Source organism: Podarcis pityusensis (assembly GCF_964106645.2).
Source record: "Podarcis pityusensis genome assembly, chromosome: 1".
Lineage (NCBI taxonomy): Eukaryota > Metazoa > Chordata > Lepidosauria > Squamata > Lacertidae > Podarcis > Podarcis pityusensis.
The window spans coordinates 44661721-44677821 of record NC_138028.1 but is presented as its reverse complement, the minus strand read 5'-3'; the positions used below and the strand labels follow the sequence as shown (position 1 = coordinate 44677821).

Sequence of the window (16101 nt, the reverse complement as noted above, 5' to 3'; positions counted from 1 at the left end):
TGGGAATATATTGGAAATGGTCATATGAACAGGAGTTGCAGTTGGTTTATTTGCATACCTTTTTGTTTTGGGTGTTCCCAAATTAATGGTTTATGTCCCTGTGATTTTGGTTTAAGTAGCTTGGCATTAATGTTAGGGTGGATACAACACTGTCATGAAGCTTCCTACATTGCTTTATATAATGTGGCCACATTATCGTAATAAATGAACTGAGATGAGATACCATGAGCCTTGTGTGGTCCTTCTGTCTCATGTCTTCTTCAGTATTGCTGTAAGGAGAAGTCTAGAAGCGTTTGTTTCTGTTTCTGTTTAACCACAGTTTGTCCTTTAATTTGCAAATCAACTAACTGTGGTTGATGTAAATGAATCTGAAACATCATAATGTTGTTTGAGGCAAGCCAATCTGAAACCATGGTTTACCATGACATCCAAATGTAGCCAGTGTTGCCTCTATTTGAATTACCCATCCAACAACATAAACCAGGACTGCACACTGTAAAATGTAACACTTTCTTATTGTCAAGGCCAATGAAAAAGGAATAATGTACATCAATTGGTCACAGTGTGGAGATTTATTTAAATTGTTATCTGTGGTAGCTGTCTGCAGTTCAATTCATATTATATCTAATAAGCTCACAAATTTGTGTTCTGAACTAGGCAGTTATGAGTTTTGGCAACATAATTAGAAAATTGTTGAATGGTTTCATTCAATGACAGGAGTGGGGTTTGAGATGTGTGCCAAAGTGATCTCACTTTAGCAAAACCATTTAAGGTGTATTTGCCCTGATTTCCAAACCATGTTTGGGCAAATATTGGAAAGGAGTCTCAACCAAACCCTTTTTCTTTGTCACTTCTGAATTACTACCATGCAGTGAGGATATGGACAAAATGCAAGCTTTGCAGCTCGTAATGAAGAAATTGAAACTTGTGAGAGGAAAGTATCAGATTTCTGTGCTAATGCCTCCAGATCAAAGTGCACTGAAAGGGACAACAAATGCTGACAATACTACTTACTATGCTATTCTTCTTTTACACAGTAAGCCAGTCTGATTGTTACGTGACCCTCTGGTTACCTACTTCTTCATGTGAAAAAGTGCGGACCAAAACTGTTAATAATAGCAAGAACCCCGTTTGGAATGAAACGTTTTATTATAGGATTCAAAACCAAGTCAAGGTGAGAAATTGAGCTATTCCCCTTTCAGTTGTGCACTGTTCTGAGCTGGCTTTTTCAACAAGATAATACCATCACATGTGCATTCTTCTCCTGCTCCTAATACGGTGGTACCTTGGTTTAAGAACAGCTTAGTTTATGAACAACTTGGATTAAGAACGCTGCAAGGTGATGTTTTGGTTTGTGAACTTTGCCTTGGAAGCAGAACATGTTTCACTTCCTGTTGAGTGTGTTCCATTTGTAAATTGAGTCCCCCACTGCTATGGGAAAGCACACCTTGGTTTAAGAATGCTTTGGTTTAAGAACGGACTTCCAGAACGGATTAAGTTCGTAAACCAAGGTACCACTGTATACACGATCCTTTGCCTGTTTTTGATTGCAAGACATCTGCATATGTGTGGATGGGTAGTATCCATCAGCAGGGCAGTGCAAGCAGCCTCCAATTGGCTCTGTTGCCCAGTCTGCACCATCCTGAGCTCCTGGTTGTCTTGCCACCCCTCCCCTTTGGTACTGGCAGCAGGCCATGACATTGGGAAGATGGGAGAGCAATGCAGCCCCGCCCATGGCACCCCACTGACTGCTATTGTGTTTGTGCAAGGCATCACTGGAGGGGGAGGGGCAAGGTATGGGGAACTCAGCACTGTGCAGATACAGGGAATCCAATCCTCCTCCCTCATGGCAGGCTGCCAGTAATGGAAAAAAAACAAGAAGGTATTTTATTCAATATTCACAGAGATGTAGGACGTTGCCTCTTAGATAATGGCATTGCTTTGAATAAAATCCCCATCCCCTCCATCTCTCCTATTATATGTCATCCCTGCGTCGGCTGATCTGTGCTTTCTGCCTCTGAGCTTTCTGTTCTCCTACTTTCCATGCCCGCCAGGTCCTGGGAGAGGGGGGATCTGGAATGCTTTCTAAAGATACTGAGTCTGTCAGCTATCTCTCCCCTGGTGGTGCTTCTTCTTCTTCTTCTTCTTCCTGCTTCTCTCCCAATATTTCTCAGCTTCTCCCCTCTGCAACCTCTGAACTATGACCTTCAGCAAACCACTCTTGTAAGAGTGAATCTATATTGTTTCCCTCTTCTCCTGGAAGTGCACCATTCCTCCGATGTTCAGTCCCTGACAATAATGGTTAAGTGTGTCAGATTGGCTGTGCTGCGCTGCACAGCACCGAGCACTCTCTCCCCTTGCCCCTGTTCCTCCAGTAATCTCCAGTCATGTGCTGTGTTCAAAAGCCAGGGAAGCAATGAAGTCTCATCTACGTTGCCATACAACTGGACAATGCTGCCCATAACGCTTCTTCCTTGCCTAAATGGAGGATGGAATTTGTGGAGAAACTAGAGTACATATTGCATTTATTGGTTTGTCCACTGTTGCCTCTGACACTGCCTGTCACTAGTGTGTGACCTTTGGAAGGTTGCTCAGAAGTGAATGACAGCCTGGGAGTGAAAAAAGGTTTCCCACTTCAGATTTAGAAGACGATTCCAAGTATCTCACTGCTCTTATGGTTGGCATCTTTCTTGGGAGACAACGGAAGACTGTAGCTTCGGGGTAAAGTCCTACCATTGTAGTTATAGTGCCTGATGTGGTTGTATAGAACGATACGGGAGAGAAATGTTTTTTTGCAGGTGGGGCAGATGAAGGCTGCTTTTATAGACATAGATTATATCCAGCATCTAATATATTTAACTGATTCTCACAGAATTTGTTAGAGATGTCTGTCTTTGATGAAGATCTTTTCAGTCCAGATGAGCTCCTCTTCACTATATCTTTTGATGTTGCTCGGCTTCCACTTGGTGAAAGAGTTCTCATGTATTTTAAGCCTGAACCACAGGTGAGATCTGAACACCACGTTGGCTTGTTAGAACAAGATACTGTTGTGAATTTGTGGGCACTAGACCTCTATAATGTTTTACTATGTTTTTTAAAATGTGTTGTAAGCTGCTCAGAGTGGATGGTGAAACACAGCCAGATGGGTGGAGTATAAATATTATCACCACCACCACCACCATTATGTCTGGATCAAGCTAGTGTTCAATTTTAATCAATGCTTGGAGTGTTAAGACTTTGTTCTACACTGTGTGTATTTAGCCAGACCCATGTGTATTAGGCTGTGTGCTAGACACTTTGACTCCCGTGGAATCAGCAAGAATTAAAAACTAATTAAGCTAGGCTAATATTTCTGTGTTGAGGTGATAAGCTTGGGTGATGAGCCATTAAGAAGAACAAAGGATCAAGGGATTCTATGTGAGGCGACAAATCTCAGTATAGCCCATATTGAGCTGGATGAGCCAATGGTCTGACTCGCTATAAGGCAGCACCCTATGTTCCTATGTGTGTCCCTCAGCAACTCTGCAATGTGATAATTTTAATTTCAGAAAGAAAGGATTTGTGTGCAACCATTTCTTCTTTTTCCTTTTCTTTCTTCTTGGAAATAGAAACAAGAAGAGCTGGAAATTGAATTTTTGGTGGAACCTGCGTAAGTATGTCAAACGCTTAAATTTTCTACATTGCTTTCACTTTTAAAATAACATAAAAATAAAATGTGCATTTATTTCAAATAAATAAATATAATTATCAGGTGCAGAATTAAGGCAAAGGTAAATTAATAATGAGGATCAGAATTCCTGACCTTAGTATACAAAGATACAGGCAGTTATAGAGCCGAAAGAGAGCTACACAAACTCAGAATGTAGCCAGACTTAATTTTTGAATCTGAAATTTTGTTTTTTCTGCTGCATTTCAGTGTTCCCCATTTTGATTTTAAATTTTGTTTGGATTCCAAAGACAATAAATAAATTTTGTTGAGAAATGTTAGGACAAAAGTGTTCTATGTATTAACTCAAAAGCATACTATAGAACGACCTTACTGAAGTTAAGAAGCAGGAAGAATATCTGCTGTAAAGATGAATGTGCTATGTAAAATGTTGTTTTTATTTCAAACAATCCCAGTTAACAGTGAGGTGGGACAATTCAAAGATTGGCAAAAAACATTATTGAAGTTTAACACGGGGGGGGGGGACACACACCAAGAATTAAATATAAACTACTTACAGATAAAGGAAAGAGGTGGATTCTCGCTGCCAGATTTGAAATTATACTACGAGGCATCCTGCCTCTGCTGGCTGAGGGACTGGATATTATTGGAGAACACAGATTTATTAGATCTAGAAGAATATGATAATTGATGTCAAGAAGGTTTGAGTCTGGTCAGCATTACCTGAGAATCTGATACATGTCCCCTTGAGTTGTGTGATGGAAGAAAGGTGGGATATAAATGTATACAATGCTGCTGAATTAGTTGGATAAAAATGGAAAATTTGGTGAGCAAACTGAGCAAAACTGTTTGGTTGAAAACATAGTTATCGCTAGTAGGTTTCAGCTTTACTCACAACATTATTATTACCAACATGAATATTGCTTGCAAATGTTCCCTTCGTTCCCACCCCCCACTCTTTCTCACACGGGGAAGGATGCCTCACTTCCATCTCCTATAAACAGATGGTTGGTGCTGATCTCTTGCTTGAAGGATACTGGACCCAAATGACCTTTTCTCTCCCTCCCAAAGAGGTGATCAGCACCGACCATCAGATTGGTTAAGAATTATCTGTGCAGGCACAAAGCCAGAATTCACTTGATCTGTGCAATTTTACCCTTTAAGAATTCCATGATTAATAAAAATAAATTTCTAAGACATCAAACCTCCAGAAAAGTTATAATTGACTGTCATTGACTTTATGTGACATGGAGCCATATGGGAAGGGCTTGATCCTGTCAAATGTAAGGAGCCTGGATGGGAAGCAGCACAAGTATTGGCCATCCACCTCTGCTGTATTGTTTTGGTGTTCATGCCTACATTTACCAGACTAGTGTATGCTGGAGCCCTCAAGAAGCAGCAACCATATTGCAACTTAAAAGTAAGAATTGGGCTACAATTTAGGCTCATGGAAGCTAAAGCAGTGTTAAAACTCTAGGGTAAATGGATCTGTTGCATTTTCTTTGAAGGGAGCCCATTTTTTAGGATCAGACTGGAAAGAAACTTTTGTTTGCCCTGAACCTATACTCTTATATTTGTTTCCTAGGCCTGGCCCACCTGAAACCATCATAACAAATGGCGTCCTAGTGGTAATTTTTTATTTCTGCAATTTATCAATGCTGATAATACCTGTGTGATCTAAGAAACTATTGGTCCTAGCTCAACCGCTGAGAGTGCTCTGCTACATCAGACTCAAATGTGTTAAATTTTACTATCTAAAAATGGAGCTGAAGCTTTCAGTAAAAAAGATCTCTCTTCTCTCTTTGGCGATCACTCATAGCCGAGTAAGATTGTCTTCCATAAACACGGTTTTAACAATGAGTCCGTAAGTGACTGTGGAGGCCAATTCTGGACCCACACGTCCTTCCACAGTGGGGACATTAGTTATGACGAGCGCAGACGACTGCTGGACAGATCACCGGATAATACGCTCCACGATGGCTATCAATATTATACCTCAACGCAGACTTCAAGGAAGGAAACCAAGGCACAAAATCAACACTCAAGCCCTTCAAGATCCTATTAAGCGGGATTGCTTCTAAACAACTCTTAAGGACCACCTGCTCCTAGTAAAAAAGATGGGGGGGGGTACAAAATTCCAGAAATCTGAATAGCAAATATAAGAACTCTGCAACACAATAACTAAAGCAGATAAATCTATAAACATACCATAAGTCAAAATAACATTTCCACAACATATGGAGAACCATACAATAATATAGATATAATGAAACCCTCTCTATACAGTACATGGGTTGTGCTTATGCTTCTTCAGTGCTGCTCTTTAGATAACTAAAATGCTAATATATGATCTTCCTAATGTTCATCAGTCAGATTTTCTGGAATGCCAATGCCAAACACATTTCATCTTGCCAGCCTTCTTTAGTAGACTATTTTCTTATGCAACGTCTTCTAAGAGTTCAGCCAATTGATATCCAAATATTGTTTGAGACAGGGTTAAAAGCCAACATCTTCAGTAAGTACAGGTTTGAAAAAAATTACAATGATCAGTGTAAAATTATAATGCCCAATAGTAAGTGAAGGTTCCTATACTGGCTTTTAACTGTACTCAAACAAGAGTGATATTTGGATATAAATTAGCTGAACCTCAAGTATAACATGCAGTGTAACAAAAACTGCCAATTCCAGCTGATCCCTGTTAATTTTGTTTGTTGCTCATCTCTGCTACAGTGTCGTGAGGTTTGCGAATTGAAAGCAGAGGTGGACCAGAAGAAGCCCCGTAAATCAAGTGAGTTTATTTGTGTTGTGGTAAAGGAGGGGGATTTATTAACCTCTGATACTGATATACAGACTAAACCAGACCCAATGCAAGCAAGTCTAGCAAATTCTGCTTTCCTCAATCACTTCACCACCATGGAAGTGCTTTCTGAAAGCTGAGAAACACAAGAAGAAGGTAATAGACACTACTTGAAAAATGTGATCTTTCATTGGAGGGCAATGCTACATTTCCACAGCAATAAAAAAGTGGGGTGGGGGAGGATGTTGTAATTCAGAATGAATGGCTGCTATAGTATTACAGGCTAGAGTAGACCAATCATTTTCCTTTGCATGGCAAGTTCCCGCCCCCCACCAAGGATAAATAAAGACACCAGACACCAGAATTTAAGGTAAAATGGGCAAATTAGGCCACAACTTTATTGAATTCAGGAATGAGAGGCATTGGCTTAGGCATTGGTCCTATCGACTATCCGGCTCCAGCCCATTTGCTGGAGACACGGGAAGGGTTAACACCATAGTGGGGGAGTCTCCTGCTGAGGCACGTCAACTAGGAGCTCCCCCGGGTCACCACTCGGGGGCGTGCCTTAGGCCCACACCTCCATAGTCTTCGGACAGGGCCACGCCCCCCGGAGTCCTTTACCGGACCACCCTTCATTCTCTGGGGGGAGGTGATGGCGTTCCTCCCCCCCCACACATCCTCTTAACCCCTTCTTACCAATTCCTAACCGCCAATGCCGAGGAGTTGTGACGAGTTGCTACGAGGTAGGCGAAAACCAAATGGCTGCAAATTGCCAATTGGGAAAAATTCCTACCATGCCCCTTGTGGCGACAGACCGAAGTCCATAGCAAAGTCAGAAACCTACCTACCTAAAGGGAGGGAGGGTGGGAAAACGTGGGGGCTAGCCGGCGAAAGAGGGCGAGCTCCGGCCGCGCCGGCCCTAAATAGGGCAGGCCATGCCCCCCCAGCCACCCGATTGGCTGGCTGGGTGGACGACGCGGCCGGGATTCCCCTGCTCTCGCGGGGGCTGAAACCAGCCCCCGCTCATGTGGGGTGGGCGTGAAGCCCGCAACCCCACCTCTTGGGCAGGCCGGAAGTGGCTTTACCCTATTGACTTTTGCCTGAAAATCCAGCTTATCAAACTGTCCCAGGTTTCAGATTTCAAAACAGCAATTCAGCCTGCTAGGCATATTTAGCAGGCCTGGGACACCTACTAGACAGTAAGGAGGAGCTGAGGGAAAAGTGGGGCAAAGTCACCTGAGAAGGGCAGTTGAACCACTGCTCACTCAGTAGTGGGTACAGCCCATCTTTATGAGCACATTACAATATTCTAGCCTCTTTGTGGGCATTTCACTAACATTCTAGAGGAGAAAAAATGAGGACACCATTGTCAGTGCAACCCTCGCGGTGAGGGTTGCAAAAGTACCTTTACGCACAAGTGCCAAAGCGTCTGGGAAGTTGTCCTTGCTTTATGAGGTACTTTCCAGTCATTATGGTGTTGATCCTATCATTACTGACCATTATCTTGCAAGCTGAGAGCCAATCAGGTCAGTGAATTATTGCTGTTCCAAAATGGAGGTGTACTAAAGATGGGATACAGTGACTTAAAGGAGGCTGTCCAGATCCTGGCTGTGTTGTGGGGAGGGGATGAGCAGAATGTTTTTGCTATGCCAAACAGGAGTGTGAAGTGGAGGGTGGATATAAGAAGAGGGTAATAAGAGTCTGCTGAATTGGGCCAGTGGCTCTTCCAGTACAGCAACCTGTTCTCACAGTGGTCAACTAGCTGCCAATGGTAAGCCTGCAAGCAGGACCTGAGTGCGTCAGCACTCTCTGTTTCTGCAGTTTCCATTAACTGGTATTCAGAAGCATGCTTCCTTCAACTGTGGAGGTAGAACATAGCCCTCAGGTATGTGCCCTGCCTTTTTCCTGCCCCCTTCTTCAACTAATGATCTACCTGAATTCCATCTGCTTGGACAAAAACAATAGACAAAAGCAAATCTCAAGGAGGCTTGCAGTATTATAATTTTCTTTTCTGTTTTGGTGGTCAATAGAACACTTAATCCAAGCAAGTGTTTAAGAACACCATGACTGAAATTAGTTTTCCAGCATAATATCTGGTAATAACATGGTAGCCCTGAAGACAGATGCACATTGTCAGATCCATTTAAAGCAGGGATGGGGAACTGGGGCCCTTCCAGTGTTGTTGGACTCCAACTCTCCTCAGCCCAAGCCAGCATGGCTAATGGCCAGGGATAATGGGAGATCCAATAGCATCTGGAGGGCCACAGGTTACCCATCCTTGATTTAATGGCTAATCCTAGTCCACATGTTGGAGAACTTTGCAGTGTACTTTCCTCAAAATGGTAATGTTTACACTAATGTGCTGAGTGGTTTGAGAGCTGATCCTTTCCCTTTCCCAAGTGGTTTCTTTTAAAATTAATTGTGTTCATCCAAAATTGTTCATTATGGAAACAAATGCAATGGCAGGTTTCTCTTCATGCTTTGTCCCCTGTCTTTAGAGAAAGACCTTGCGCTTTCAGTGAAAGGTTCCTGCGAAGGCACTCACTGTTTTAAGATGGGTTCGGATGCTCTCATTATACCGCCATGCCCCACTACATTCCACTATGTCAAGTACAAGGATCCGGCAATGGACATTATGCTACCAAAGAAGAGACACTATAATCCTGTAAGTCAACTGACTTTGAAACCATAAACGTTTCCCTTCAGAAGAAAACAGTACAAGGCTTTTCTGACTGGGATGATCAGTTGGGATTCAGCTAAATTGTTGCATGCACAGAAAAAGGTCTGCTGGCACTACGGGACATTTCCTCCTTGCCTCCCTCCTCTGCCCCCCACGCCCTAAATCTGCTCTGGATTGTGAGGAACCAAAGAATAGGTTTGGGGGGTTACAGGAGGAAAGGTGAGGAAGTCATGTTGTGCTACTGAACCCCATTCCGTGTGCATACCCTATTTAGAGCTGCGTTCAGTTTCACCCAATATTTCTCCTTTTCCTCAGATTACCTGTTCTTATAGCACCAAAACCAATGTTCTACCTGTCATGTTGAATTCCCTGCCCATGGGAGAGAAAGTACCAATAGTGGAGGTGAGTGCCATTTTTCAGTAGTAGCATTCTGAAAGTGTTAAACCAGTAGCTAATAATTCCTAGACTGAGTTGATATGGAAACAACTATGGTGGAAAACAATTCTACCTGCCTCCCCAGAACTTGAGGATTCTGGAAAGCACTTTATAGGTTCCTATTGTAGAGGCAACTTTTTCTTCTTGAAGCAAACTTGCTTCTGTCCACTCTAAATCCTAGGGAATCCCATGGGAATGGCATAAGACATTCTGGGCGCTTCCATTGTTCTACCTTGTGGAATGTATGAACGAACGAACTCCAAAGTATTAAAATGTAGGGTCTTCTGAACTTGCCATCCCCTTTAAGTCCCTTTTAATAGTAACTTTTATAAGACTTGGTTCATACCAGGGCTGAGTCCAAAGATTAATGCTTCAGATTACAAACTAACTGGGGCCCAGAGGCTAGGCATAGTTTCAATAGTGGTCTTTGTGATAAGGAGGAACCATGGAGATGCCCTCTGGACTGTGTAGCTGCATTGCTGCAGCTTAACTGCTTAAGGCAGAGCTGCAGTAAGATGGCAGATGACATCCACCTTTCTGTACAGCAACAAGTTTCAAGTACTTTTTGTCATCAAGCGCTCTGCCTGTTTTCTCCTTTGAGCTTTGACACAAGAACTTTCTGGATTATTTTTATTTTAGGAAAAGCTAACAACCTCCAATTTTTTTTAAAGTGTACAAGTCTCAGCTATCGCAACAGGGGTGCTGTTTCATTGAAATGGGTGGGGGCAATCACAATCCACAGCTGCAAATAAACCTACCCTGGGCAATCTCTCACACAGAGGTCCCCACACTCCCTTACATAGTTGGAATATATAATAATAATAATAATAATAATAATAATAATAATAATAATATCTTTATTGTCATTGCCCCCTTCGGGGACAACGAAATTACTTGACTGCTCCATAAAAACACTAATTAATCAATACAGTATAATACAGCAAGGGAGATTAGATGACTTTCAAAGTCCGGGCTTCCCATTCAGGGCCGAGATCGCTCTGGAGAAGAAGCTGTTCTTAAGACGGCTCGTTCTTGTCTTCATCGTCCTGTATCTCCGTCCCGATGGCAAGAGCTCGAAGAGACAGTGACCAGGATGCGATGGATCTTTTACTATGTCCAGTGCCTTCCTATGGCACCTTGTGGCATAAATCTGCTCTAAGGTGGAGAGTGGGCAGCCAACAATGCTCTCTGCTGCCTTAACAACCCTGCACAACCCCATCCTGTCCTGGGTAGTACAGCTTCCGTACCACACACATTAGCCATAAGTGAGCACGCTTCAAGTTGAGAATTATGAGATGGATTGAAAAGCAAATTGGGATAGAGGGCATCAGTTACATCACAAAACAAAATACAACCTGGAATTCCTCCTTCCCAAGAGAAAATGATGTGTGCACATACACTTTTTTGTCTAGGTAACAAAAATTAAAATCTATACAAGGAAACCATGGGGCCAGAGTTTTTTTAAACAAACAAACAAACCACAACAACTGGGATATTAACTCTGTATGTGTCACATTTGCAAGGCAGCAAAAAGTAAGCATGCACTCTCTTGGGCAGGGGGAGGGGCACGCAAAATTGTTTCTCCATCCCATGTGAATATATTGATTAAGTCTCTGAGTAAATGTAAGTGATTTCACAAGTGCATTTTAACATTAACCAGCAGCAAACAGTATTGTGGTGCGCTGCAAGTAGTAAATGCCGCAGGTATGTATGGTCCCACTGACCTAAAGCCATACCTTGCTCCCCATAGGGAAGCACATCTAAGCCATTTTCATGCAAAATTGGCTGCAAGTTGTGGGCTGAAATTGACCTGAAGCCGCATCGTGCCCCCTTCCCAGTGTGAGGCAGGAAAAAGAGAGCAGCTTACATATTCAGGTTGAAAAAATAAAGCCATTTCTAGTCAGTTTTGCATGTGTGCATTCACCCCATTTCTCCATCAATTTGTGGTTTGTTTGTTGTTGTTGTTTAAAAAAACTGTACTAAAATCCAAATTTAAATATGTATTTATTTCAATGTATGAATTTCTAAATATATTGTATCCAAAAATGCACACTTTAACATGTGTGTGTTTGTTTGTTTGTTTGTGTGTGTGTGTGTGTAAAGGTAAAGGTGCCCCTGACCGCTGGGCCAGTTGCGGACCACTCTGGGGTTGGGCGCTCATCTCGCTCTATAGGCCAAGGGAGCTGGCATTTGTCCGCAGACAGCTTCCGGGTCATGTGGCCAGTGTGTGTGTGTGTGTGTGTGTGTGTGTCTGAGAACCATAATTATGAGGATTGAGAATAATTATGTTCTGATCTTCGCATTAGTCTAGGAGGTGCAGATCAAGTTCATTCACAGTAGAGTTCTCAGAAATTCAGTTCCTTAAGCAATCTGTGGCCACTATGTGGAGCCATTTTCCAGAGTTTTTTCTTCCTGTGAGGAATACCATATTATCTTATGGTAGCCTGTTTATGTGAAGTGGCTCACCACATAATCAGGACAGCTTTCTCCACAACAGTGTAAACATCTCAAAAAAAAAAGTATTGCCAGTGCTGAAGTAATATTTCATCACAACTTCAGTCAACTTCTGTGTGTGAGAGAGAGGGTGGGGTTTTTACATCTAGTCCTTCACTTCAGACAATTGGAATGAGAGTTGTTGTTGTTGTTGTTGTTGTTGTTGTTGTTTAGTCATTTAGCTGTGTAGTAATATTAAATTATGATTGCCCTATGTGACATTTACTTCCTGCTTTTCAGAAGAAAAAGTACAATTTGCACGTGCAAGTAGACGACTGGTAAGTATCCTTAATGATTAATTTTTTGTAGTGACAATATGAAATAAGTTGCCTCTCATAATTTTGTATGCTCTTATGTGGTTTTCCCCCCAATCAATCAATCATTTATTGCATTTGACTAAAAGCCATTACAAATCCAGTTACAAGTGGTTTTTTGAGGGGGGAAAGGTATTTAAACACCACATTTGATCTATGACAGTTGCCAGAACATGATTAGAATATTGTATTCTGTTAAGTTGTGCGCGAACATATCAGACGACACAGCGATTCTTCCAAAGCAGCTCTTTATTTGTAAGCTGGAACAGAACTGATCTGAGGAGCTCAGTCAGCCTGCTTATATAGAGCTCCAGAACAGTGTAACTGTTGCCATTTTCTAAAACTATCCAATCACTGAACGTCACTTTCGATCCTTCATTTGCATAACTATCTACAGTATCCCCCCGCTGGCCCAGGGTGAGAACTTCAGTACATAACATATTCATTTTATTAGCCTGATAAAGGGAATCCAGGGAATATAACATGCAACACAGGGTAATGTTTCAGAGCAATCCTAACACCCCACTTCCTGCCAAGTAAATAATGCTGTCATTTTAAGATTTGTTTAGAATGGCATCTGCCATACTTGTGTCTATTATCTTTGACTGAAGCTGTGGTTTTACTGTGAAACTGCAGTTTTAACGGCAAGCTACCTTGTTTATTTATTTATTAAATTTTATACCCTCCTACCCCAAAAGATTTCAGGGCAGTTCACAGAATAAAATACAAAACAAAACAAAAATAAAACAAAAGTAAATCATGTGTGATGTGCAGTCATCAGAAAATAAAAATATTCTTATAAATTTTAAAAGTTATATAAACAATAAAACAGTATTCTAAAAAACCTTTCTGGGCATTCAGTATGATATTGTGTGAAATAGCCTCAACACACATTAGGCTATGTGTCTATCTATGCCAAATAAACTCAAATAACCCAATTTTATTAATAACGTGGACAGCAAACAACTTACAAAAGCAGGTGATCAAATACTTAGCTGTATAGAAGTTTGACTATGAGCAAGATAAAATAAATGTTATGGAATGGCAGTAAACAAAGCTAAGTGGGGGCTCCTTCCCCCCTCCACCTTCTGCTGAAATTGGCCTAAACAGGATTAGGATTCAGCATTAATGCCTGATAAAAATACTAAGGTTTAATCAGTTTCTCAACAATGTGAAAAGTAGACCAGTTTTAAATATGGAGACCAGGGGCCAATCTATCAAATAACACAATGCGCAGTTGGGGCAGGACAATAACTGAATTGTCTATGGTTATTTCCCATAATATGACGCTGAATGATCCCAAGCAGTAATCTATTCTGTTATATTTCTGCTTGATAAAATCCTAAGATTTCTCATATATTTGGATAAGATATCTATATATAATGCCTGTGTATGTTCTAGTCATTGTTCCTGCCCAGCAGACCTCGATGTGCGCTTGGGATATGACATATGCTCACAGGAAGAAGAGTTCTTACACAAACGGAGGAGACATGTTGCTCAGGCTCTGAAGCAGGTTCTCCAACTAAATTATGACTTGCAAGATCATGAGGTATGTGAAATGGGATGCTGATTTATGCTAAGGGTGAATTTATTATCTTGTGGAATTTATTATCTTGCCACATTCCACCTTTGTAATTGCGAGACCATTGTATTTTATGTTCTTCTTCTTCTTTGGCGATCACTCGTAGCCGAGTAACATTGTCTTCCATAAACACAGTTTTAACAATGAGTCCATAAGTGACTGTGGAGGCCAATTCTGGATCCACACGTCCTTCCACAGTGGGGACACTGGTTTCCAGGTGGGAATTGATCACGGTGTGGATTTGCCAAGCGTGTCTTCCTCTTAGCACATTTCTCCCTTACGTCCTGAGTTTGAATGTCTTCAAAGCCCATGACACCTTTGGTAAAGGCTGTTCTCCAATTGGAGCACTCACTGGCAAGTGTTTCGCAATTTTTGTCCAGTGCTGGTGTTTTGGTGTACTGGTGCATTCATTGTTTCCAGCAGTTGACTGGGATACAGTGGTACCTCGGGTTAAGTACCATATTTTTTGCTCTATAAGACTCACTTTTTCCCTCCTAAAAAGTAAAGGGAAATGTGTGTGTGTCGTATGGAACGAATGCAGGCTGCGCAGCTATCCCAGAAGCCAGAACAGCAAGAGGGATTGCTGCTTTCACTGCATAGCAATTCCTCTTGCTGTTCTGGCTTCTGAGATTCAGAATATTTTTTTTCTTGTTTTCCTCCTCCAAAAACTAGGTGCGTCTTGTGGTCTGGTGCGTCATATAGAGCAAAAAATACAGTACTTAATTCGTTCTGGAGGTCAGTTCTTAACCTGAAACTGTTCTTAATCTGAAGCACCACTTTAGCTAATGGGGCCTCCCGCTGCTGCCGCACAGCCAGAGCACGATTTCTGTTCTTATCCTGAAGCAAAGTTCTTAGCGGAGTCTGTAACCTGAAGAGTATGTAACCTGAAGCGTATGTAACCCGAGGTACCACTGTATCTCACAAGTAGCTGCCTATGTTGTATAAAGCATCTCTGGCCATCATTTCACCACCTTAGAATTTCCAAATGGGGTAATGCCACCCACTGCCAACTGTGAATGCAATATTCTAATTCTTGGCTTACCGAATGGTATGTACTATGTATCACTTCCCTAAAAATGTGTGGGGTTTTAAATTTTTTTGAAGGGAGATAAAAGCACATTAACTAAATAAAGTGGATTGGCCACATTCTACAATAGCTTAAGCCAGTGATGTACCGGTAGATATTTAAGTCTCCTGGTACCCACACAGCCAATCAGCCTGTCATCAGGGTTTAAAAAGCACAAGCTGGTTATCTAGGTTTGCAAAGTAACACGCATTGAGCTATGCAAGTCCCAGCTATCAGCTGATCCTCAGGGCTTGAGCTGTGCAAGCCCTAACAATTGGCAGTTTGCCAGGACTAACACTAGCCAAGACCTGTCATTATGGCTTAGGCTATAATCCTAAACACGTTTCTCCACTGAGCTAAAATAGTTACAGATTTCTTTGTCAAGTAGGCCAACTTTATTCTTCCAGGGTTTAGCTCTTTTGAAACCCCTTTGTGATAGTGAATTAAATACAGTTCCTAAGGCCATAAACCTATGCACATTTTCCTGAGAGTAAACTCATTAAACACGGCTTCTGTGGAACCTTCTTCCACATAAACATGCATAGATATGCAGCCTTAAATTGCAACCGTTCATCTTCTCACCTGTGTAGGTACGCCATTAATACAACAACTGTATTGTAAGCCGCTGTGTTTTAACTTCCGTCCTCCTAAACGTTTCATCCTGCGGTAGCTGTATATTGATTTCTTATGCCTGTGTGCCATACAGGTTCCAGTGGTGGCAGTCATGACAACAGGAGGTGGGACAAGGTCATTCACAACAACATATGGCTGCATTAGGGGCCTAAAAAAATTAAATCTTCTAGACTGTGTAACGTACATGTCTGGCTTGTCTGGCACTTCGTGGTAAGTGGAACCGTCATGTGGAGTCTTTTAAATCAATTAGGACTGTTAATGAATGAAGAAATGACATACTGATCACACCTGCCAATACCATAGTGCCTTTATACAAATCTGTGCTGTGAACCCAAGCGCAGCATGCATGGATCTCTTAGCCCTGGACTTAGAATTTTTGACCTATGGAATATAGTGTTTCATATATGTGTGGTTGTGTGCTTACTTTTTCTTTT

At 41.8% G+C, this 16101-nt stretch overlaps 1 protein-coding gene across 1 annotated transcript in view; it reads left to right on the top strand.

The window, feature by feature from the left end:
* Nucleotides 1-16101, top strand: part of LOC308472095 (cytosolic phospholipase A2 epsilon-like) — a 47257-nt gene that overhangs the window by 11781 nt on the left and 19375 nt on the right. The window contains exons 4-13 of the mRNA XM_080996584.1: nucleotides 1038-1174; nucleotides 2873-3004; nucleotides 3609-3649; nucleotides 5253-5295; nucleotides 6398-6455; nucleotides 8963-9129; nucleotides 9460-9546; nucleotides 12313-12350; nucleotides 13788-13935; nucleotides 15741-15877. Coding sequence (XP_080852710.1) covers nucleotides 1038-1174; nucleotides 2873-3004; nucleotides 3609-3649; nucleotides 5253-5295; nucleotides 6398-6455; nucleotides 8963-9129; nucleotides 9460-9546; nucleotides 12313-12350; nucleotides 13788-13935; nucleotides 15741-15877 — 988 coding nt within the window. The remainder of the gene's footprint in view (nucleotides 1-1037; nucleotides 1175-2872; nucleotides 3005-3608; nucleotides 3650-5252; nucleotides 5296-6397; nucleotides 6456-8962; nucleotides 9130-9459; nucleotides 9547-12312; nucleotides 12351-13787; nucleotides 13936-15740; nucleotides 15878-16101) is intronic.